Source organism: Pholcus phalangioides, unplaced genomic scaffold (assembly GCF_987345545.1).
Source record: "Pholcus phalangioides strain wild (caught in Gottingen) unplaced genomic scaffold, Ppha-v1.0 ptg000015l_1, whole genome shotgun sequence".
Lineage (NCBI taxonomy): Eukaryota > Metazoa > Arthropoda > Arachnida > Araneae > Pholcidae > Pholcus > Pholcus phalangioides.
The window spans coordinates 35,674,036-35,698,289 of NW_028301608.1; the positions used below are offsets into that span (position 1 = coordinate 35,674,036).

Sequence of the window (24,254 nt, forward strand, 5' to 3'; positions counted from 1 at the left end):
GGTAGACAACATCTTTGTGTCAGACCGAAAAGTGTTTATTGTTAATGTAATTGTAATGTGTGTTATTGTAATGAAAAAAAATTTCATGCCGATCCTCAAGATTTCCTTTAGGATTTAGATGGCAGAATCTCCAAAAATAACGGTAAGCAAAACTAAAAATATAAAAATTATCTGATAAATTTTTATTTGAGCATTTCAATTCAACTACAGTAGTCTCTGGAGAATTCGGTCGTGCTCTAATCCAGCACGTCCAGTAGTCCAGGATATTTAGGTGGTGTGGTGTCACTTTTCTCCTGATGCCCTAACCCCTTAACACGTTCTAATATTTCTTAATTGCTGATCAAGTCCTGACTATGTCTTTGCACGAAATTTCATATATTATTTCAATGGGTTTCTTCAAAGTTAATCCAGCAATTTCGGTAAAATCTGGCACACCGTGGTCTAATACGTACCGGATTAGCGAGAGGCTACTATTGAAACATTTTATAAAGTACGCGGGCCACAATGTTATACTGTGGCATTTTTCGTTATTAAACGAAACGGGGGGGGGGCATAATATAGAAGATTTTTATTCACTCTGAATACAAATAATACAAAGGCAAAGGCCACAACAGGCAGAGTGCCCAACGAGGTGGCTGAAAGAGAAAATAATAATAATTAATATAATAATAGTAAAAATAAAATAGAATAAACAAATAAAAAATAATAATTTCTAAAAAATTTTTTTTAAATAATTTCTTTCATTGACAATAATTTTAATTCATTATGAAATAATTTCTTTCATTAAATTTTATTCATTCTGACCTAATTTCTTCCATTAAAAATATAATTCTTATATTTACTCTGATATAATTTCTTCCCTCTATTGAAGAAATGTTTTTCTATTAAATATTATCAGTATCTTTATATCAAATCAAATATATTATATTTGAGATATTATCAAATCTTTATTAATCAGTAATATTAAATTACTAAAACTATGACGGATCTCCATTTTTACCGTGTGTCTGGCTGAAGGCACCAGGACGGACATCTTAGATTACTAAAAATATGATGCAGAATTTTACTGTGATTTTTTTTTTTTTTTTTTAATGGGAGTGTGATTATTTTTGATCTAGTACCAGAGAATATCATTACATTTCCTTATCTTATTTTTGTGTTTATGGTTTTGGTGATGCAAAAATAAAAAAAAAGTTATGATTTTCATAACACTGTTCATTTTAGTGAACCATCTCGTTCTTATTAGGGCCAAAAGGGTGCAGTGGTGGATAAACGCAAATTTGTGGGTGGGGGCGGTGGTTGTGACCATGTGTTCAATTTTTCAAGACGGTTCTGATTTTTTTTGGAAAAAATTCTGAATTTTCCCCCTTTTTTAAGCAAATTTATTTTCTTGGTTTGTTATTCAGTCAAAAACGTAGAAAATATTTTTTTTTTCCATTTAATTTTTCTGCTCTCGGGGGGGGGGGGGGGGTGACAGCCCCTACCTTTAATCCGCCCCTGATAGGGGGGGCCTCCAGATCAGGTTGCGCCTGGGGCCTCCCAAAATCATGATCCGCCACTGCGAATGGTACGCGCAGACACTGGATGATGCGGTACAGACTGAATATGCTGTGCTATGGTTCGTGATGTGGCTGAGCGTTCCGTCACTGCCATACGCACAATACGCCTGTCATCACGTGAAGTGGTGCACTGAGGTGGATGCGATCGAACACGTCGGTCCGTCGTACCCTCCTGCATCCAATTGATCTCCTGCAATAATTGATCGTTTTTTTTGAAAAAACCACAAGAAAAACACAATTGCCGTACTTCAAATCGTCCAAATCTCCAAGCCTTAAATAGCGCTTTGAAGTGGCGCCACAGGCGCGCGTGATGTGCGTCTGCGCTGAAATTCTAATCATTTGCATATCTCACCTCCGCTAATGCATGTTGTAAATTTCATATTATTTGCATGCTTCCTTCAGGGTGTTGCATTTACGGTGGCCAGCAGTGTAGGTCTGGCTCATTATTTTATATTTCATTTTCTAGGCTTCGTATCTCTAAGCGAACTCAAAATTTCGAAAATCAAAAATTCAATTTTTAAAATTATTGATGTGGCGGAAAACCTTACTAAATTTTCGCATTTTATGCTAAAATCGGCAATTTTAACATTGATCTCTATGGGGGATCGTGTTTGTTTGCACCGAGTCACGTGGTATCCTTGCATTAGATGTAGACGACGTTGCGGCGGCTGGATGCTCCCTCCCTTAAAGCCGGGTTTTCCTTGGAATAGGTTTGTTGCGCAGCGTGAACCGAATTAGACTATTTCGCGCCGACAGAAGCGTGTTACATAATCACGCTAGTCATTTGTGTTTTCCTAGCGAGACGCATCAGATCAGGGCGGCTATATAAAGTATATGGCTTTGGATCAGCTACTCTGTCGTTTGCATGCTCCGGTTTGAAGGGAAGGAAAAGAAAACACAAGAGTGAAGAGAACATCGGCAAAACGCGCGGCGCACGACGCATTTGACTCCTCCAGAAGCAGTCGGCCAATCACGCCCGACGTAAAGCGCTGTCGTCAGGCGTATTGCGCTCTGTAGGAAAACAGTCATGCTGCTTTTCTTACTGGTGAGTGGACGGCGTGTCACGCTCTGGGTGAATCACGTTGCGCGTGGCACAGGAAACCTGCTGCTCCTAGGAAAACCCGGCTTTAGAGGAGAAATATATTTCTTATCGATGCTCCCTCCAGTAATATAAGCTGGATGATCCTACATTGTGACCATATTTTATGGAGAATAATACAGGACAACGTCAAGGGTTGGGTCGGCCGTAGCCGTTTAAGTTTGTTGTTTTTGGTTACAGCTGTTTTTTTGGAATTGCACAACGACACTCATCAAAGCCGTCCAGATAGGCAGTTATGGAAAAATTTTCAAAATAGACGTCCGTTTTTCTGTTTTTTTAAAATTTCATCATATTTCCGTTTTTATCCGTATTCGTTAAATAAGATGGACAGAGGTATCACGTATCGCGAAGTACAGCTGCAGAATTTACTATCCGATGAACGCTCCCGGTGTGATCAACATAAACAGATGTATCAAACTCTCAAAGAAAAACACAACAGGTAGGTATACATTTTCATGTTGTTCCTCGTCCTTGTTTATCTAAAGCTGTACCGTTAACGCAGTTTTTTTTTTCAGTTTATCATCAAAAAAAGAAATGCCTTCATTAAACTTCAAATTCATGAAACCCTTTTATTGAATCATTAGTTGCCTTAGCTGGGACAGCTTTTGTATGAGATCCAACTTGGCGATTTATGGTGAATTTTTTTTTTCGGTGTTAAACACGTCCGACGAAAAGTCGCCAAGGCCGTCAGACGCTACGGACACTGAAAAATTAAAATCACCAGCATGGAAGACATATAATAACGGAAATCAACAAGCATAATAATAATGAAAAATGACTAGACCGGTGTGCCCTGGTATAGGTGGCGGCACCCAAGAGTGCCGCGGTATCGGCTAAGGGTTGCCGCGAGATATTAGGGAGATAAATAAAAAACTTATGACAGTCCACATGTAAGATTTCAAATTTTTTCTTATAAGTCGAATTAATTACTCTCCTCTCCTGATGTATGACAGACCCATCGGATAAGTCACTATCTGGTGGCAGTGTCAGCAATGTGAGCTTTGGCCTGAGTTAGGTCTGGCTGTACATGTATGGCCCCAGCCACCACTATCTACTGCAGAAAGCCTCAGTGTGAAGCTCGTGACATGACTGAAGAAGTCCATTTCACTTATAGCCATTGGATATACTGCAAAAAAAAGGTAAATATATCTCAAGCATTGGCCTGCTATATCCAATGGCTACAGGTAGAATGCACTTATGGAAGCGATGTCAAAGCTTCGCTCGGAGGACTTCTGCTATAGATGATGTTGGTGCAGCACACACAAGCTGAAGAAAAGAGGATTCGTTGGCTTTGTAGTTTAATGGTCTTGGGTGCTCACCCGGTAAGTGAAAGGATGTGGGTCCGATTCCCGCAAGAGCAGTTGAATTTTCTTTCTTGGATTAATCTTCGTATCAGCCAGCTGTGGAAACCTTATAGTAACAGTGGCACGGCCCCCACATCCTGGATTAGGGCCCCCAGGCTGGAATCTTTTGCGGGTTCCCAACCAGACTTTCACGGGCCCCTTTATGATGGATAGCGTGTAAAAACAAAAACATAATGAAAATAATCGTGGGCCCCAGGACGAGCCTTGCCAGCCCACCCCTTGTGAGGGCCATGAGCAGTGGAGAGTGACATCACTTTCAGATAAGCTGGAAGACCTCATTCGTCAATGCTAATCAAAATTGTAAAATGCAATAGATATGTACTTTCCACTAAGAATCTAAACCGGTTTTCTCACCATTTGATTTCACAGACAGTGCAGAGGAAATAAATTTCATTGCTTGTGAACGAGATGAATTTATTTATCTTTTCGCCGATTTTAAACTCAAAGGTAAGTTCGCTAAGAGTGAGGCGTCTGTGGCTGGTTTTTGGTTTGAGAGGAGTATCATAATCTAACGAAGAAAGCAATTAACACACTTTTGTCCTTTTCAACATCATATCTATGCGAGCAAGCCTTCTCTGCTATGGAGACAATAAAATACAATGCAAGAAATAGACTACTACTACTCAACCATACATGCAGCTTGTACACATTCCTCTATGGCAACGGTTCTCAACTGGTGCTCCATATGCACTTCCCAGGGTAATAAAATGAATCGGTAAATTTGATAAACAAACAAAAAAAGAGGCCTAAAGTGTACGGCCATATAAATAATATACTAAAAATTGTTCCTCGGGTTAAACAGGACTCCACCATAGCAATTATACACTGAAAAGGGCTCTACGAGTCAGAAAAGGTTGTGAACCGCTGCTCTATGGAATCTGTAACGAATTGGTACATGCCGGAATGTGCGTGTATATTTTGGGAATGTAATGTGAAGTTTGTTTCTGTGTGATGCTTGTTATGGAGTATGTAGTGCTGCCATCTGTCAAGAAATAGAATGTTTAGTTTTTTAAATTGTTTTGTGACTTGAAGAAGTCAAAAATAATTTTGTCAATTAGATCGAAATTAGATGAATGGATTCTAAAACTTTCAATTAAATTTCTCCAGGTCTAATGAAACAATTCAGCTAAATATGTGACCTTGATCAAAAGACTAAGAAACTGCTTAACTCTGCAAAGGACTGATACACTTATTTATTTGCATGTATAATTAAGTTAGTGAAATTAAATTTACTTAATGTTATAGAAAATGTACACGCATTTGTTATATCTAAAGCATAAATTCCAACTTATATGATAAGTTATTGAAGGAAAACTAGTTTCTTCCGGCTGGTATTTTCCACAGGTTTTTCTGCTTCAGAAGAAACTGTCCAATCCTGAATGCAAGTAATACGCCCCTGTCCCACCCCTAAAGGTATTCAAGAAAACATTGTAAACTGGATACCACCATCCTGCTTAGTACAGATCTGACTGGGCCTGAGGTGATTTCACCTTCAGATGATAACCAATTCTGTAAAGAAAATGGCAACCTAAAAGCAGAAGGAAGTAATAATAATAGCCAACAGAAAAAAAGTACGCCAGTGGAAGAAAATGGCTGTCCAGGAAGCAAAGTGCCAACAGGCTAGAATGGAATTTGCCAGAGAAAAAAGAAATTATATTATAGTGGTTTCATTTTTTTAAGTTCATCACGAAGAAAATAAATGTCTGTATTACACTTCAAACTCATGAAACCCTTTAATATAATCATTCAGTTGCTACAGCTGTCCCCTCTTTGAATAGTTCCTTGCTATAATAAACTGATAGTTCTTAAGAAGCACCTATCGGCTATCGTCACATTCTCGCGATGCCAATTAACAGTGACACTAATATTCTACCCGGTGACATTCGCTCGGCAGCAGAAAATGAACTTTAATGCCACTGTCATTATAAATAAGTTATAGTCTTATCAGCTTCAACTTGGTGCCAAAATTTCAGGTTGCAACCTGACACTTAACATAAGGGGTAAAATTATTATCCACATTAGCTATTACAACCCATCATACTATAATCACAATTGCAATAATCATTTTATTTTTCAATATTTCACAGAAAAACTATTATGTTTATGTTATTATTCTTAATATAATTTCTTCTCTCAAATTTCTCTATTTTTTCTCTTACTCATGTGTAACTAATCTAATAAAGCTACTATACCTAACCATTTATCATACGTTGGTGATAAAATAAATGGATCTGGTGCCTACTACTACTACTTAACCTTACATGTACACATTTTTCTCATACACATTCCTCTACTGAATTTCTAACGAATCGGCACATGCCAGAATGAGTATGTGTGGCCCCTAACGTATTTATGTTGTGCATGTTCATGTTTCATGTTCATGCTGCCATCTGTCTTTAATTTTGTGAAGTAAAGATGAAAACGCTTGAATTTTCTTGTTATGTCAGTATCATGTTGTAGGTCTGCATACAACTGTACTCTCTGCGGAGAGACATTTTCAACTGAGAGACTGGCTCGCATTCCCACCTCGACGCTGGAAAACTGGGGTCTGATTTCTACTGGATCGTCTAACACATTGGCACATCAAATATTGTCCATGGTACCTCATACACATTCTTCTGCAGAATTTTCAACACATGCACATTGCTGGCACTACTCAATCAGTGCTATAAATTGCCTATGGCGGAATAAACCAGAGTTCTCAGTTTGAAAAAGAGCTCATTCATGTGAAGTATTATATTGTGATAATTGTGTAACCATCTCTCCTATTATCTGTTATTCATCTCTTCACTGACTTTTATTATAGATTGCAAGAGGAATTGGCCATCATTTATGAGCAATTGAAAGACACTCGCCAACAAAATGATCAATTTAAAGCATCTAAAGACTCGCTCATAAAGAAGCTTGAAGAAACACTGGCAGAAAAGCAACATGAGGTCAGAGTCCTGGAAGGCAAGGTATTTGAATATGAAGGATCTGTATCTTTCAGGTTGAAAACCGGTTTCTTGATGCTTTGATCGGATACAGTGAATACCACTTTTCGCAATGATCCGTGCTTTTATCTTCATCTAAGCATTTACCCATGATGTAGAATATAACTATTAATCAGTGGGGCCATGTTTATTTTGTCTTGAATGATCTTGCTTGTAGCGTATTATGTTTTGCTACTCAAGCAGCCTCTTTCAAGCTATCACTCTTTCTACTCAAGCTATCACTCTTTCTACTCAAGCTATCACTCTTTCTACTCAAGCTATCACTCTTTCTACTCAAGCTATCACTCTTTCTACTCAAGCTATCACTCTTTCTACTCAAGCTATCACTCTTTCTACTCAAGCTATCACTCTTTCTACTCAAGCTATCACTCTTTCTACTCAAGCTATCACTCTTTCTACTCAAGCTATCACTCTTTCTACTCAAGCTATCACTCTTTCTACTCAAGCTATCACTCTTTCTACTCAAGCTATCTTTAATTTGAATATAATGGTAGGGAAATATATATATAATGGAATGCGGATTAGTTATTATTAATAATGACAGTATGGACAGGGAATTACCCACCTCTGACTTGGATGTCTTCTCGATTGACACTAAATCACGGGGCAAATTAAAATGTGTGCTAATAAATGCCAGGAGCTTGGGTAATAAATAAGATAGTTGTAGAGGGCCTGAATCTTGGGCAATCGATGGGGATGACTCTTTTTACACATCTCGGGATTTTGTACTTTTGTAAGAAATAGATCAGATAGGAAAAGGGGGAAGGGGTGGATTTTTGATATACGTGAAATTATGTTTGAAGACTAGAGAGTGTACCATGCAGAGAAGTGATATTGAAACTATATGGGTTGAGCTTGAAAACAAAAGGCATCATGAACTTATTATAGGGGTTTGTTACAATCCTACTACTAAACCAGACATGCACTTCGTCCATTATTCCTCTAACGAATTGGTACATGTTGGAATATGTGTGTATGTATAGTGAACCATCCGTGAAGCTTGTTTCTCTGTAATGCTTGTTATGTGTAGTGCTGCCATCTGCAATCAATTTTTTAAACTATTAGTTTTTCTCAACTCGCAGTGCATGAAGTGTAATGAATGAATAATTGTAACGTTGTAAGCCTGTTGCTCTCTGTGGCAAGACTTTTTAAGGGGGAGGTCAGCGCGCATTAGCACCTTGGAGTTTGAAACTGCCGAAAACCAACTTCAGCCGACCATCATTGCGGTGACGGTGGGTTTTTGAACCTGGATCCTTCCGATGTGAGTTCGTCACTATGACCACTTGGCCACCACAACAGCTATGTTACAATCCACTGAATAGGCATCCAAACTAAATCGCCAAACTTCATGATGAAATTTCTTACATGTGTAAGCATAAGAGTGTTATCATATTGGGAGATTTCAATTACCCAGGTATTGATTGGGAGAACCTTTCAGCTAGAGATCAATATGAAAGAGACTTTCTTCAGTTGGTGCTCAATAATTTTTTGTATCAGCATGTATCAGAAGCCGCTATGGGTACTGCTGTTTTGGATTTAGTTCTCACTAGTTCCAAGGATCTTGTTGAACATGTTTCGGTGGGGGACGGGTTTTCTTCTATTGATCATCATATTGTTAGTTTTTTCTGTAACTTTTATTCGGTTAAGGTTGATAACAAAAGACTGGTTTCTTGTTTTTGGAGAACTAACTTTAATGTTTTGAAAGAATGTTTAGCGAAAGTTTTCAAAGATTGGTTGGAATCAGTCAGGGTGGTAAGTCAATGGGAAGAATTTAGTACGAAGCCGTTCTCTGTTTTGCATGACGTCATACCCTTTGTTCGAAAAACGTGTTTGTACATCACCCCCTCCTATGGTTCACGGATAGTGTGTGTAACCTTTATCTTGAAAAGAAAAGATAATTCAGGGAGTAAAAGTGGATGAGGTGACCTGTCATTGTTTACTGATAAAAGAAGAGCGTTGAAGAAAGTGATAAGGGATATTAAAAAGGGCATTGAATGTAGGTTGGCAAATAACATTAGCTCTGACCCAAAATCATTTTTTAGATTCGTCAATAATGGATGTAAGAGGACTGTTGGCCCCCTCTCTATAGGAGGGTCTAGGGTATAGATCTGTGTTTCCCAAAGTGGGCAATATCGTCTCTTGGTGGACGATGGAATTATCCAAGGGAGCGATAGAAGCTACGGACTTGACATAGGACTCTATGGGTTCACTTGGAGGGCGAGAATTGTCCAAGAGGGCAATAGAAGCTACGGACTTGACATAGGACTCTATGGATGCACTTGGAGGGCCAGAATTGTCCAAGAGGGCAATAGAAGCTACAGACTTGACATAGGACTCTATGGGTTCACTTGGAGGCGAGTTCAGTTGGGGGGCGATGAGAGGAAAAAAATTGCTGTTGAAGGGGGCGATGAAACAAAAAGTTTGGCAAACTATGGTATAGAGCAATGTAGGCATGTGTAGTGCTTTCAATGACTTTTTCATATTGGTTTTTAATAGAGAAAATTCTATTCAATGTACGGGTGTTTCATGGGGTAATAAAATCCTCAACGATATTCAAGTGGAAGACGTGGAGGTTTTAAATCTTCTAAAAAATATATGTGTAAGCAAAGCACCAGGACCAGATCAACATGCTAAATCTCTTGAGGCGTTTTTACATGAGATTGGGATTGGGGGCAACTTGATAGAATCGTGGTTAAGAGATAGGCCATAATGGGTTATGGTGAATAGGTAATTCTCTCTGGTTGGACAGGCGTCACAAGTTGAGTTCCTCAAGGAAGTGTCTTTGGCCCCATACTTTTTCACTTTTTATTGATAAACTCGATCAGGGTATCAATGAGATTGATAACAAATTTGCAGATGACGTGAAGCTAATGGGGGTAGTCGGGAATCAAAGCAATAGGGAGTTGCTCCAGACCAACTTAAACAGGATTTCAGCATGGGCAAATAAAGGGAGCATGATGTTTAGTGTTGACAAGTGCATGATTGCTCTTTTTGGTTCGAACCATGTTTCTTTTACGAGTTGAATGGTGTCACTCCCGGATGCAACTGGGATCACCCATTTGGGAATTCTCATTGACGAGCAGCTTAGGTTTTCTGAACATTGTTCAGCAGTGGTCAAAAAAATGGAATAGAATGCCTGGTTTCATTTTCAAAAAGGTCTCTTCACGTTTTCCTAAAGTCATTCTGCTTTTCTGAGGCTTAGTTCATCCTGGACTGGAGTATGCTGTAAGGTTTATGTTTGCAAACAAAATATCAGGATGTGGTCAATCATGCTAATAGACTTTTTTGAAGGGGTGCAGAGAAGAGCTACTATGAAATTTTCAACAGATGATTAGGGTGGACCATATGAACTATTAGTACACCATCAACCGACTGCTTTTATAAGGGGACACCAGTATCAATTGGTAAGGGACGATTCTATGGTATGGTGTTGCAGGGAAGTTTTTTCTAATAGGGTTGTGTTAATAAATGGAATAGCTTACCTCCGAAGGTACTAGTAAATGCTAACACAATTGACAGGTTTAAAAAGAAATATAAACCTGTTTGGATAAATCTAAAAGTTATCCATTCTTAGAATGAGACAACCATAAGTATTCTTATGGGCATTGTATAATATTTTCTCATGTATATATATTGTTCGTATTTGCATTTTCAATTGGGTTGCTGTATTTTAGAAATATATGACATCCATATTTGTTGTGGGCATCTTTTTCTCAGCCATCTCATTGGGCATTTTGCCTGTTGTGGCATTGTATTTGTAATGTTATATGAATATAATGGAATTAATGTTAATGGGTATAATGGACACTAACATTGTCTTCCATTTCTAGTCTAGTTTGCATAGTGCATATGACTTGTATAACTTTAATAATGCATTATTCTTATAATTTTCTACATCAGTGGAATAAGAAAGTGCATGAATTTATGTGAATTTTATTATTTCATTTATCAAAGGAGAGAGAGAATGATCTCTTAAAATAGTTCCGTTGAAGTCGTAGCAATTACTTAAAAATTTTACTGTTTAATTCTGTATTTTCTGCAAAAGAATTTGTTAATTAATAAAATTAATAAGTTTGTTTTCTTAAGGTACTGGAATTGTCCTCAGAAGACAGAGTGCAAAAATCCATAGCCGAAGTGTCAAGGCAGTATGAGGAAGAACTTGTGGTGATGAAGAATGAAGCTGACAAATTAAGATTGCAGTACAACGAGCTTCATTATGATTACACTACCTTGAAATGCAAAATGGAATATATGGAGGAAGATCATTCCAAAGACATCGACTTTTTAAAAATGAAACATCTTTCAGAGGTATATTAAATTATTCAGATTTATGACATCCATACTTGCAGAATTTGATCGATTTTATCATCGTTTTCACGAGAATTCATTTCAAACTATGTTACAGCATAGGTAGAGATAGACTTAGAAGTCTAAGGATCACTATTGCCATGATCATTGTTGCTGGGGGGGGGGCACGATGATGATGTCAATTCATATTTAATTTAGATCAGTCGACTCCACCTTTGACGCTGCCCCCCCCCCCCCATATCTCCACCCATGCGTTACAGGACTAAAAGACATTGGTGTCCGATTTTATAGTAGCTAAGCATAAGTGATGCCAATTTCACTTACGTAACTGAAATGCCAAATAGAGTTTAATCAATCTTACAACATATTTAGTTGTCAGTAAAACTTCCTTGCTATTTATTGGTTTTTTTTTATGATGTCGGAATTTCAAGCTGTTTTTGGCATTTTGCAAGCAAGTCATTATTTCTTTATTTAAAAATACAAGGGCTTAGAAAAGATTTTTAAAAAATCTCCTAAGCTTCTGCCATTCATGTTGATCATTGCTCATTCTCGCTATCTGCTCATAACAAAGATCTTAATCAACTTGTTTTCATATAGGTTCATACAGTTGGGGCCCGAAAAGAGAAAAAATAATAATTAACCCTAACTTAACAATTTCTTTCTGAACACCCTGTGCATATATTACTTGTATTTGTGTCTATCTCAGTCTCCCAATTTAACGTTTTTTTTTATATTTAAAGAATAAAAATGTGGGTTTTATCTAATTGGTTGAATTGGTGGGGTTGACTGTAATTTCATCTCTCGATTCTTCTTTAATATAGGCCAGGGGTGCACAACCTTTTCATGGACCAGATATGTGGTATTTCTATCGCTCACTGACTAGAAACTTGTTTATAAAAAGACCATATGACTTTTATTTTATGGAATATTCCTAGAGTTTTGGCCATCACAACTTTTTTTTTCTACAGATTTCCCCCATTAAAAACTCTCGCCAGTGAGAGCAACAGATCTTCAACGACACAAATATTTAAACATTACACTTTACTCACAATTTGGAATATAGATGGCAGCACTAAAATTTCACACACAACACTAGATTTCGCACTCAGACAGTTAGGTACACATTTGTACTTCCAAAACAACTCAGTCAGTAGTAAATTGTCTGTGGCAATAGACCAGAGTTATGCTCTGTTTGAAAGAAAAAGAAAACAGCACTTTCTACAGCATTGAATAAGAGGTATCTTTGGTTTTTCGTGTTGACAAGCTTTTTCTCTACACACCTTTTCATTTTATTGCTGATATCCTGATTTTATTGTTGCATTCTTTCCATCTAACCAAGCACTACTCTGATCTACCGCCATGGGCAATTTACTACCGAATATGTTGTGCTCTAAATGTGCACATGTAAGTCTGGATGGCATATCAAGTGTTTTTCTCTAATTTTTAGTTCTGCCATCTATTTTTCAAGTTTTGAGTCAGGTGCAATGATTGAATATTTGTACATTGTATCCTGTTGCTCTCTGTTATTGTTGTATTCTGAAATCTCATATTAAAATTGCAACGATAATTAGTTTTAAATTTCATGGTCGAGCACATTTTCACATGCACTGTAATTTATGTTTCACATGATTCACTCAAGTTTTGCATTTTTTATGATGCCTGAACAAGCATTACCTCTTTCTTCAAACTCAGATAAACTACATTCAAACGAATTTTCCTTTTAAATTATTGTCATTGTTTGAACAGATTGCTGAACTGAATGAAAAAATTGAGAAATTGGAAGATGACAGCAAACCTGTACAGAAGGATTATTCTTCTGAACTTCGAGCTTCAGAGAAAGAAATATTGCAGGCAAACTGTCGTCTGAAAACACTGCTGTCTGAATGTGAAGAACTCAAAGCACAAAATGAAAGACTAACCGTTCAGATGGATAGCATGGCACGAAATCACTCCAAGCAACTTGCGGAAAATACTGCTGCCATTCGAAGCATCGAAGTATGTTTTTTTAGTTTGTTGTTATGGTGCATTTCATTTGCATTTCTATGAATCCATTTGAGTTAAGTTCATTTTCTTGTTTAAAAAAAAACCAATATTTTCTTCGTTTGAACAGTGCTAAATGAAGGGAACTCTAATAGTTAAGTCCTGTGTTTCTTCATAGATAAAGCTAACGCCATTGTAGTATTGAGGCAAAAAAGGGGCTACTCCTCCTTGGTCCAATGGCTGCAAGCCCTTCAATTGTTGTCAAATTCTTTCAATTTTTTAATAGTCTGTCAATGACATTTTAAGAATCATGATGATATTTGAAAATGGTCTGATTTAAATTATTGCTATATTACACAAAGACTAGACAGAATATATTTCATGAAATAATTACCCCGTAATGATTAAACTCTTATTTTGCATAATTCTGTTATACAGTAAAACCTTGATAAGTCGTTACCTCAAGTTATCGAAAAATTATGACTGCTTAAGCGGAGTGACGACTTAAGAGGAGTTCTGTCAGTTTTAATGTGCAATGTTATGAAAATTGTATAAATTTAAAGTAATATGACATTTATTAAAGTGAATCAAAATAACAATATCAATAAAATTTATAGATTGCGAAAGAAAAAATAATAGCAATTTTTTATCTCTTATTACTTAAATTATTGTGGTGAAATGTACAGTACACTTTGATTTATACTAGTAATTTTTAATTTAGGCTAACAGAGCAACTATTTGAATAAGTAGCTTTTATTCATAACATAACTCTATTGCACATTAATTTTACATATACATCAAATTTAAAATTTTAGTATTTTAATTCTTCATCAGTAGTTCATGATACAACTACAAAGTAATCTTGAACACTTTTGACTTGGTGGAGTGGCCCTGGGCAGGGAAAAGTAAACAGAAGACCTCAACTTGGGAAAGAATGTCTAATTTTTTTCAACAAAGATATTTTGTTTAAATTCCAAGCCCTAAATTAGCAGAGTCCATGCTTTCTATGATTATTTATTATCCGTGCCCGCGCACTTTGACTTTAACTTGATTAATTTGATTCTTTGATTTACTTAATTTTTGATTTCCTTTATGTAATCTTTGACATATCAATAAATTTTTGTTTTGCTGGAGATGCCTCACCCTCCCCCCGGGGTGACGGGGGGGGGACGGGGGACGAAGTGCTTACGTTGCTTCTTGTGACAGAGCTTGGGTGTCTCGCATTTTGTCCAGTTTCTCCAATGGAGCCCAGGTAGAAATGAGATCTAGCTTGAACAGCCCCCAACGTTCCAAAAACCTTATAAGTCAAATTAACTTCCCAGCGTAACTTTCGTTACTTAAACTGTTCCGTTTGGGTATATAGTATTTTATGGTGACTTTTTTTTAAGCATATGGCAAGACTGTTAACAAGCTCTTTTTTTAATGGGAACCATAAAATTAGCCAGTTCCACTTTGCCAAATTTTTTCATAGTGACGACTTAACCGAAATTAGCGACGAGTAAACGAGGGTTTAATAACATTGTGGTCTATGAGAGCTGGAAGGGTCTGAAGAAAAATGACGACTTAACCGGAGTGACGATTTATCAGGGTGACGACTTAACGAGGTTTTACTGTATTTACAGTCGACACTTGTTTTTACAAACCTGTACAGACTTGATAATTAGTTCATAGAATTAAGAGTTCGTAAGTAGGAAAGATGACAAAACAAGTGCAGTAAATAAAAAATGAGTTAGTTTTCCACATTTATTAATGATTTTTAAAAACACTTTTTTTTTTTTCTTTATCACAATATATTAGCAAATATAAGTTTCCATGGAATCAATGTAGGATAAAGTTTCACGTGAATTCTGATTCTGTGAAATATTTTTGAGATGGTGGAATGCTGCTGGAATCACTTGACACCGAAACAATATTTTGCTGATCTTTGATTAGAAAACTGTGTGTAATTTTTGGAATCCTGTATTTTTTTTTTTTTTTTCAATTTCTGTCTTGCAAAGCATTTGCACATTTAATTTCTTTCAAAATATTTTTTTTTCATCCAAAGTCAAGTGCAATCTTTTCCATTTTATTGACATAGCGATTTGCGAAGAGGAAAATATTAAAACAGTTGATTGAATTAGAGTTTTATCGACTCAGAAATGGCTTTATTAACAAGCTAATACAGCAGTTCTCAAACTTAACTCGCAGAGCCATTTTTAGTCTATAATTTCTGTGGCAAAGTCTCGTAGGCCACTTTTTAAAAAAATTTATTCATGAAGTTTACTAATTTATTTGTTTTCCTGGAGGGTCCTTAGAGAAACTGGGAAGGGCACATGGACACCTTGGTGCTCCGCGGACTAAAGTTGAGAGAGTTGTTTGATTGAGAACCCTTGAACTAATGTATCATGCCATTTCTCAAACCATCAGTTCAACCAATCATATTGCATAAAGAGTAAATTACATTGTCACCGCATCTTTACTTCATGGTCACTTTTGCCAAAAACCTAATTTTTTTCCCTTGCACGTGTTTGCAAAACACCTGTATGTTGGTGATGACAAATTGGTGAACTCTCTACCCCTCCTTTATTTTCTCTTAAGACACATGGAATTTCCATATTGAAGTTTACATTTTACTACAACAAATTCAGAGGTGGCTGGAAGAATAATGTAACCAGAAATAAAATAGCAGAAGGAGAGAGAAAATTTAGTTTGTGAAATAAAGAGTTCATAGAGATAAGAGTTCATGAAATAGAGCAGATTTTAACATTAGCTCTATGGCATAGTGTTCGGTACAGATTAACAGTTCATAAAAAAGAAGCATGTTTGTAAAATTGAGAATCAACTGTAATTAATTTTAAAAAATTTAATTTCTTAAAATTTAAAATGGTTACTTTTCTCTATACAGTGATACCTCAGCTAATGAATGCCCCTGCTTACAAATGTTTTGGCTAACAACGATCTTTTCATCGTTTTTCCTGTCTCAGCTAACGGATACGGATTCAGTTAACAAACATTTTAGTTTATATGTATTTACATGATAACATAAAAATGCTTTGTCATGAGCTGAATTTTCAAGGCAATCAAAATGAATCCAATAAATGACTGTCACTTGCATCAAATTAATTCGTGTCCACCTCGGAATTGCTTTCCAGATTCGCCTATCTTTCTCTTTCAGAGAGATTTTTGAGCTATTTCATGTAAAATAAATTATTAGTCTAAAAGAAAATACCTAAAAAAAGGGAATTGAAAATGAATGACTTGAATGGTTTCAATGTATAAGATAAGGCTTTTAATATCAAACTGAACAGTCTGTACATTCTCGGGCCTTATCTTTTCCATTTGCATGTGTGTGTATTAGACAGAAATGAGCTGACTAATATCACATAGCACAACACTTCACATACTTTTCTTTTCACCTTGACTCATGAACCGACTGCATAGCTAGCATTGCATAGTGTAAAATAGAAAGATCTGTATCTTATCTTCCTTCAGAAATCCCTTCATCCAGTTGGGAAGCTGTTTATCTCAGCCTTCTGTCAGTATTTGTCTTGTCTTTTTTTACAGTACTTCTTAGTATTTTATAAATTTTATCTTCAAATATATTTTAAGCCGAAACAGGAAAGATTTAAACAATTTTCCATAGAGACCTATGAGAAATCACGTTTTGGCTTATGATGATTCTGGAATGAATAGATAGAATTAATCTTTGATAGTCAAGTTATCACTGTAGTTTTTGGACTACAAACCACTTGAACAAGTTATTGTAATTTTAAAACTTGCAATGGATTGATTGATAACGTCTGTCAAATTTTCATTCACTTATTATTATTTTTTTCAATAGTCAGAGAAATCTTCAGCCCTCATGCAAAGAGAAATTCTTACGAAGCAGATTTCTTCTCTGGAAAGTGAAAAACAAGATTTAAGTGACCGACTTCAAGATGCCACACAGGAAATTTTGGTGCTCAAAGGCAGTTTGGAGGATTATAAAAGCAAACATGAAATTGATACTGCGAACTTAAAAATTGAATTGCAGCAGCTCAAGGTAGAACGTGAAACTGAACAAGAGAGGCAACAGAATATGATGGACAGGTTGCAGGATGAGGCGAATCAACTGAAAGTTGATATTGAAAGAAGGAAGCAAATAGATGCAGAAGGAGAACAAATTCAACAGAGACAAATGCTGTCTGTCAAACAAGAGGCTTGGCAAAAGAATGCTGAATTGGAGAGAGAAAATGAAAGATTGGAAGCAAAAGTAAAAGAATTAGAAATGAAGAGCAGAGAAGAGTTTGGACTAATAAGTGCAAAGTTGCATAAAACCGAAATAGATTTGCAAATGGCTACAAAAGTGAAGCAAGAGCTTCAAAAGGAAGTCGATAATCTCAGGTATAATCATTTTATTTTTTCCTTTGTATTAGTATTTCTCAAAATTACCCCAAAGGTTGATATGGCTAAATGGCATATCTGTATAACTCTGTAAGGTGCTCAGATGGCTCAGTTGAATGTGATCTGTGATGTTATTTTACCTTACAATAAAAGCAATGAAAAAGTGTTAAGAGAAAATTGTTTTCTTCAAGTAATAAATTCATCTATTCTTTTTGTCTATTTCAACCATGTGACAGAACCAAATTGTGAACATATCCAATACTTCTGCTACACTTCAAATATTGGTTTTTTTTTATACAATATCAAAAAACAGTTGGTTTTTTTTTTTTTGAATGAGTCATGATGCCCTTGAATTTTTTCAGTGTCCTCTAACTCTAGATTCACACTAAGCATGTTACAAATTATTCTCTAACAATTTGCTGAGCTGCTGATGGGATAAAAAGTTATGAGATAAGCATTTCATAAGAACCTGTATGGGGCGTCAACATGTTAAAGAGGCTTGTATAATGCCTGTCAAATCTTGCATGACAGGAAGCTGTGGCAAAGCTTCTGTAACCAGTTTGTGCATAGGCTTATTGAAAAACGCATACATAACTTAAGCACTCCTCAGAAATAAACTTCATGTTATAGTTACTGAGCACATAAACAACACATTTGGACATGTACCAGTTTGTTAGAAATTCTGTGGAGCAATATTTACAAGGTGCACATGTGATGTAGTAGTAGTTTGTCTACATGCACATTCCAGCATGTACCAATTCGTTAGAGGAATATGTACGAGGTGCATTTATACCGTTAAGTCGTAGTTGTTTGTGGATTGGTAAAAAAGGGGGAAAAGTAAAATTCAGATGTATTTCCCTTAGGAACCAGGGCATACATAGCTTGGACCACCTTTAAAAAGATTTACTATCTTGTATCAATATAGTAGACTTATTAAAATCACAAATAATTTTATCATTCGGGTATCCTTATCACTTTTGCTGGAATGGACCAATATCATAACATGGGAAATTATTTGTTCATAGGTATCAGACTCCAGTTTATGTTATCAACATTTTCCATCTGAAGTTTTCTTTTTTTAATATTTTGAAGCTGATGTTGAACAAGGCTCTTTTTTTTTTCTAATAAGTTTATCGTTATCAACCTTCATACACATTTTAAGTTATTGTTTTTTTTTTATTCATGTTTCAGAAGGTCTCAGCAGGAAACTCGTATGGATAAAGACTTGAATCTGCCTGAGTTACTTCGAAAACAAAATTCGGATTTCACAAGAGAGATTCAACAGCTGAAAGATCAGCTAGCTCAGCTTATTTCCAATAGTTCTGTGCCTGAACCGAAGGTGATAGTTGTTTTCATAACAAATAATTTGATAAATGGCTGCCTTCTCTTTTGTGTGTGTGTGTGTGTTTTTTTTTTTTTTTTAAGAAAGCATTATAAAAATTGTGATATTATTTTTATCTTTAAATACAGAGTTCTAAGTCAAGTGATTATGAAGTTGTGCAGCTCCGGCTCAACTTGGAGCAACAAAATCACCAGCATCAGCAGCATATTCATGAACTGGAGAATCAAGTCAGAGAACAAAAGAATATCGCAAACAATGAGAAAAATGATCTTCAAAATGTAAGTAAAATGTTTTTTTTTGTATCTCTCTTTCTCTAAATGTACATTGTTACCTCAGCTGGTGAAGAAAATTTGTCTCGGAATCACATTCGTTAATGGAAATGTGGTTTCCATGAGAAAATTATTTAATTTGTTCTAGGTACTACCTAAAATATAAGATAAGTTTTATAGAGAGCACTAAGAAGTGTTACAAAAAAAATTATAAAATTGACTTGCACTATGCTACAAAAGGGAAATTCTACAGGAAAGCTGTTCAAAGATTTTTTTATTATGTCTTTCTATGGATCTCGTTATGAAGTAAATATCTCTGTTTTTTATGGAAGTATGGCTTAGCATCCTATATCTTTTTGTAGTGTAATGAAAGTAGAGGAAAATTAATAGCACTATCTCAGTATTGATGAATATGGACATAGTACCCTTTACCTCCAGCATACAGATATGTACCAAATAGAAATTACTTGCTATTAGTAATGGAAACTCTTTTTGTACTCTTTTACTGATTCTTAAGACTTTATCTTTTCTGTATGAATAATGTAGTGCAACCCACTGTGTTCTAACTTCTACTGCTTTTCAAAAAGAAACAGATACATAGTTTGTTGATATTACATCTCACTTTAATGACCGGCTCAACTTGGAGCTGGTCAGCAATGCAATGATTTGATGGGAAGATGAAAGATCAACATGCATATTCAATAATTATGATAATTCTATCTTCTGAAGTTTATGTAATTCATTTAAAAAAATTATCTTTTATAGAAACTGAGACAGTATGCCAGGCTCATATCAAAACTGCGTGAAAAGATTGATGGTCAAAAAAATCTCATAGAAGAATTGGAAATTCAAAATGAGGTGTTGAGGTATGTTCATTAAAAGTTTTATTTCCATGATATGTATGAGTGAATTAACACAGAACAGTATTAACAATCAATTGAATCATTTCAAGGAAAAATTCAGTTGAGCCCCAATTTAACGCTACAATTTATTTTGTCGAATTCTGGCTCTATAATGTGTTTGGTGTTATATCATAGTTGAACTTGTGTAATCCCTATATGTGGAAGATTTGTTGACTGAAATTTCTGGTGCTAAGTAGGGTTGATGCAACATTGGAGTTGTGCCAACAACTATAGCATGCTAAGCAAGGGCTCAACTGTACTCTCTGTATATTAATGCAGATGCAAACTTTGAAAAGAAAATTTGGCAGTAACAGCCAGAAATCCAACCCTGGTCCTTTTGCAATCCCTGCAAGCACTCTAACCATTATACTATCAAGACACAAATTCTCTTTTCCCATAACGTATGAACATGAGGCGCTGAATAGTGACACTGCTGCCTCCCTTAACTTTAGCATCAGGGCTACAGTAGAGAGAGATGTTTTTTCTCAGTCCACAACATATATTAGTTGGTGTACTTACCCAGATTACAAGACCAGGATTTGATTCCTGGAAAAAAATATTAACTTTTCTTTCCAAAGTTTTATCTTGGTATTAATATTGAGAAAGACTTTCCTTGATGTGCTATGGGCTGGAGAAAAAACTCTCTAGTTGAGATATTGATTCTTTAACTTTCTTTGACCCTTACATATTACACAGTATACACAAACCAGTCGTTTGATGTTTCTTCGTTACTGTATTTTTCAAAGGCAGTCTTTTGAACTGGAAGTCTAATAAAACTAATTACGGTTTGATTTGTAATGCTGCTATGCGTAAAAGATTACTCAAAGTACTTAACCTTCAGTCAGGTGCATCTAATTTGTGAGATTAGATCTGTAAGTACCTATTTTCTTCGTACCCAAGAGTGGGGTTTACTGAGAAAGGGGGTTGAGGCCTCTAGTAGTTTCCTGACTCCCCACCACTCACACTAGAACATCGTGGTTTCTTCTTCAGGGCACTATTGGTTTCTGTGAGAGTCACTGTTAGATGATTACATAGGTATTTTTGATTTCCAAATTTCCTTCAATATTTCTTTTCATATACCTGCAATAGTTTGTATACCTATATTCCAATCCCCAAATTTATCACTATCTGAACAGATGAGTTACGTCAGAACATGTTAGGATTTGTATTGCACCTGACCGAAGGTTAAATAAAGTAAAGTATTGAGTAAAAAGTCCCTACTTACTAGCATAACATTTTATATAATAATGATAAGCAGTTTTGTTTTTCCTCTTTTAATGATAGTATATTAGATGGCATTTGACACATTCATCGCGCATCACAAATTCTACAGATTTGTTACTGAAAGGTAATTTACAATGATTTATACCAGGCATCTTCAACCCATTGCTCGTGAGCACCATGGTGCTCCCTGAATCACCTAGAGTGCTCGATGCTCATGTCCAGTTTCATGATCATGAGCACTTGATCAACTTCCCACATGAACAGCTTGTACAAATTGCATTGAAAGATTGAAATTGCATTGAAGATTTCATGCATTCGTATGCCAAAATTTTTGGTAAGGTTGCTCTTCTTTTGATTATGGGTACAGGCAGTGCTCACATCTAGAAAAAGGTTGAAGACCACGTATTTATACTGTATTCCTCCGAATTAGCTGGCATGCCGGGAAACAACGAGGGAGACCAGCATGCCGGGAATACCTATATTTTCCGTCATGCCAGGAAACTCAAGTCACAGATTTTGGAAAATTCTTATATATTTTTATTCTAGAAATCCATTTAATTCACTAAATTTTCTTTTGTGATCTATAGTAAACCTTGCTTTTCCCGGCCTGCAGGGAACAGAGAAATGAAAAAGATTTCCCAAAATACTGATGGTTAAAATTTCTTTATGACCAGTCATAAAGAAAAGCATTAAAGCAAGACAAAAGATTCAAATTTTAATGAAGTTAGATAGAAAAATAATAAATGGTAGAGGAGTCGTATACACAAAAGCTTCTATGATAACAAATTTTTTGATGAAACAAAAAATTTTGTTCTGTGGAAATTAATTACTAGACTGTATTTCTGTGAAACTTATGAAAGATAACTATTGTCGTATAAGGTCAAAAAAGTTTATGACAAATAGTAGCCATATGGGCTTCAGAAGATCTAACATTGTTTTAATAACAAATGTGATATATTTATATTTTTACTTACTTTACTTTATTTTTACTAAATATTATCATACTTATTTGTTTATGTGATTAGCATTCATTTGGTTTTGAAAAGGGAGGGGGAGTAATTATAGTCAATCAGTAATTGTCATGAAATTTATTTAACTTATTTAAGCTTCAAGATTATACAAAACTGTAAGTTTATCGAGTTTTTCACCATTCAATTCAATTTGCATTCTGGTACCAAATGTGTTCTAAGTAATTTCTGGCATTGCTTCAATTCTTTGTTATGAACTATTCAGAGCTTCTCATCTGATCAAACGCTTCTCATCTGATCCAAATGATATAAATTTTCTTTTTCGAAATTCCAGAAAAAAATTCCAATATGAAAACTGATGTGCCTAATTCTTCAATAACCTTTGTCCATTTTTTTAGCAAAAATATTCCGTTGGAAGATCATATGAAATTGAAGCGAAAACTTACAGACATCCAAAAAAAACAAGAAGAGTTCCATGAAGTCATGAATGTTGCTTTGCCATTTTCTCAAGATTTCTATTCTGAGTGCATGACACTGGGTGAGCATGAGCGTGCCAGTCAGAGATTGAGCGATATTACTTCAGTGAAGAGAGTTGGGGGTCTGAATAGACAGGTAAACACACGTTAGTCCAACCGAAATCATATTCTGTAATTTATTTGTGCTGTTACTATTATTAGCATGTTATATTTGGATACATAAATAAAATAACATGATTCCCTTAATAATTCCTTTAATAAAAATAAGAATATGGTACCTTTCATATGTAATGTACTGTTTGATTTTCAAATGCAACATGCTATAGTTTCTCAATCTACTTCTACCAACTTCAACAAAACATGCTGCAATTGTGAAACAAAAAAAATTAAATATCTCACCCATGCACACACAATGTTGAATGAATGATTGGCCAAACCCCTTCTCATGATCAAAGTCATGTGATAAATGTTTATGGACAGGCCTAACCTTACCTTCTTCTGAAACTAAGCAAAATCCCTATCTATTGCTACTGAAAGCATTTACTGACATTTTACCTCTTTTCAAGAAGGTAAGTGGGTTGTGCTGGAATTGCTTGTGTGTGTATCTGGTATTGTGTGTAAAGTTAGCGCTGCATCCGTATTTCAAAAATTGTGATCAGTGTGAAATCAGATTGAATATTTTTACCATTGTGGAGTCTTTTTCTCTTTGTCTTTGACTTTTTTATGGGGAGATCATCTCACATTTGTGCCATTAACATTAAACCTTACCACGTGAATGCTTAACAAACTGATGTGTGCCATTATACATTTGCAGGTTTCTGACAATGTCTTGAAGCCACTGGAAGAAATTACGGACATCAATATGCCAGATTCTCTGAGAACAAAGACTTCAAAATTCTTCTCCAAAAGGCGGTCATTTCAAAAATTCAAATCCAGAAGTAAAGCAATGGCAGAGTATAGTTCCAGCAGCGACAGAGAGAACCATTGATGCATCATATTTGAACAATTAAAAATTTTTATATAGTAAATTGAATTTTTGTTTATGAAATTTTTTTCTAAATTTAGATTATTGATTTTATACTTTTAAGCTCAATTTTCCTAGAAACTGCCATCACAGATCAAAATCTTGCCCGGCAAGGCAATTGTGATGTATAAAGTGTAAGTGAAGATTTTATGCTGTTTTTCGAAAAATTTTACTGTGAGACTTTGTTTATACTACTAGCTATAGTATATTTGTGTGTTCATAAAGTTATTTTCTATCCATTTAGTTACTTATTTTAAACAAAAACATTTCAAATGTAATTTTCCAAACACAAGGAAATTTCTGATCATATTATTTGGAATGATTTAATTGCTTATGAATGTTGATAACTTTAACTAATCGTCTGTGGATATAGTCAATATATCT

At 35.5% G+C, this 24,254-nt stretch overlaps 1 protein-coding gene across 2 annotated transcripts; it reads left to right on the top strand.

The window, feature by feature from the left end:
* Positions 1-2,840: 2,840 nt before the first annotated feature.
* On the top strand, positions 2,841-24,109 carry LOC149075920 (centrosomal protein of 83 kDa-like). Of its 2 annotated transcripts, none has more exons than XM_089243432.1 (10): positions 2,841-3,097; positions 6,829-6,979; positions 11,102-11,323; positions 13,070-13,318; positions 17,124-17,665; positions 18,857-19,004; positions 19,136-19,285; positions 20,042-20,142; positions 22,769-22,982; positions 23,661-24,109. In XM_089243432.1, exons 1-10 carry the CDS (start codon positions 2,982-2,984, stop codon positions 23,832-23,834), a joined length of 2,067 nt encoding a protein of 688 aa, XP_089099558.1. In that variant the 5' UTR covers positions 2,841-2,981; the 3' UTR covers positions 23,835-24,109. The 2 variants fall into 2 exon arrangements, with proteins under 2 accessions (XP_089099558.1, XP_089099559.1); XM_089243433.1 differs by having other exon boundaries at positions 2,865-3,097; positions 18,860-19,004.
* The last annotated feature ends 145 nt before the right edge of the window (positions 24,110-24,254 follow it).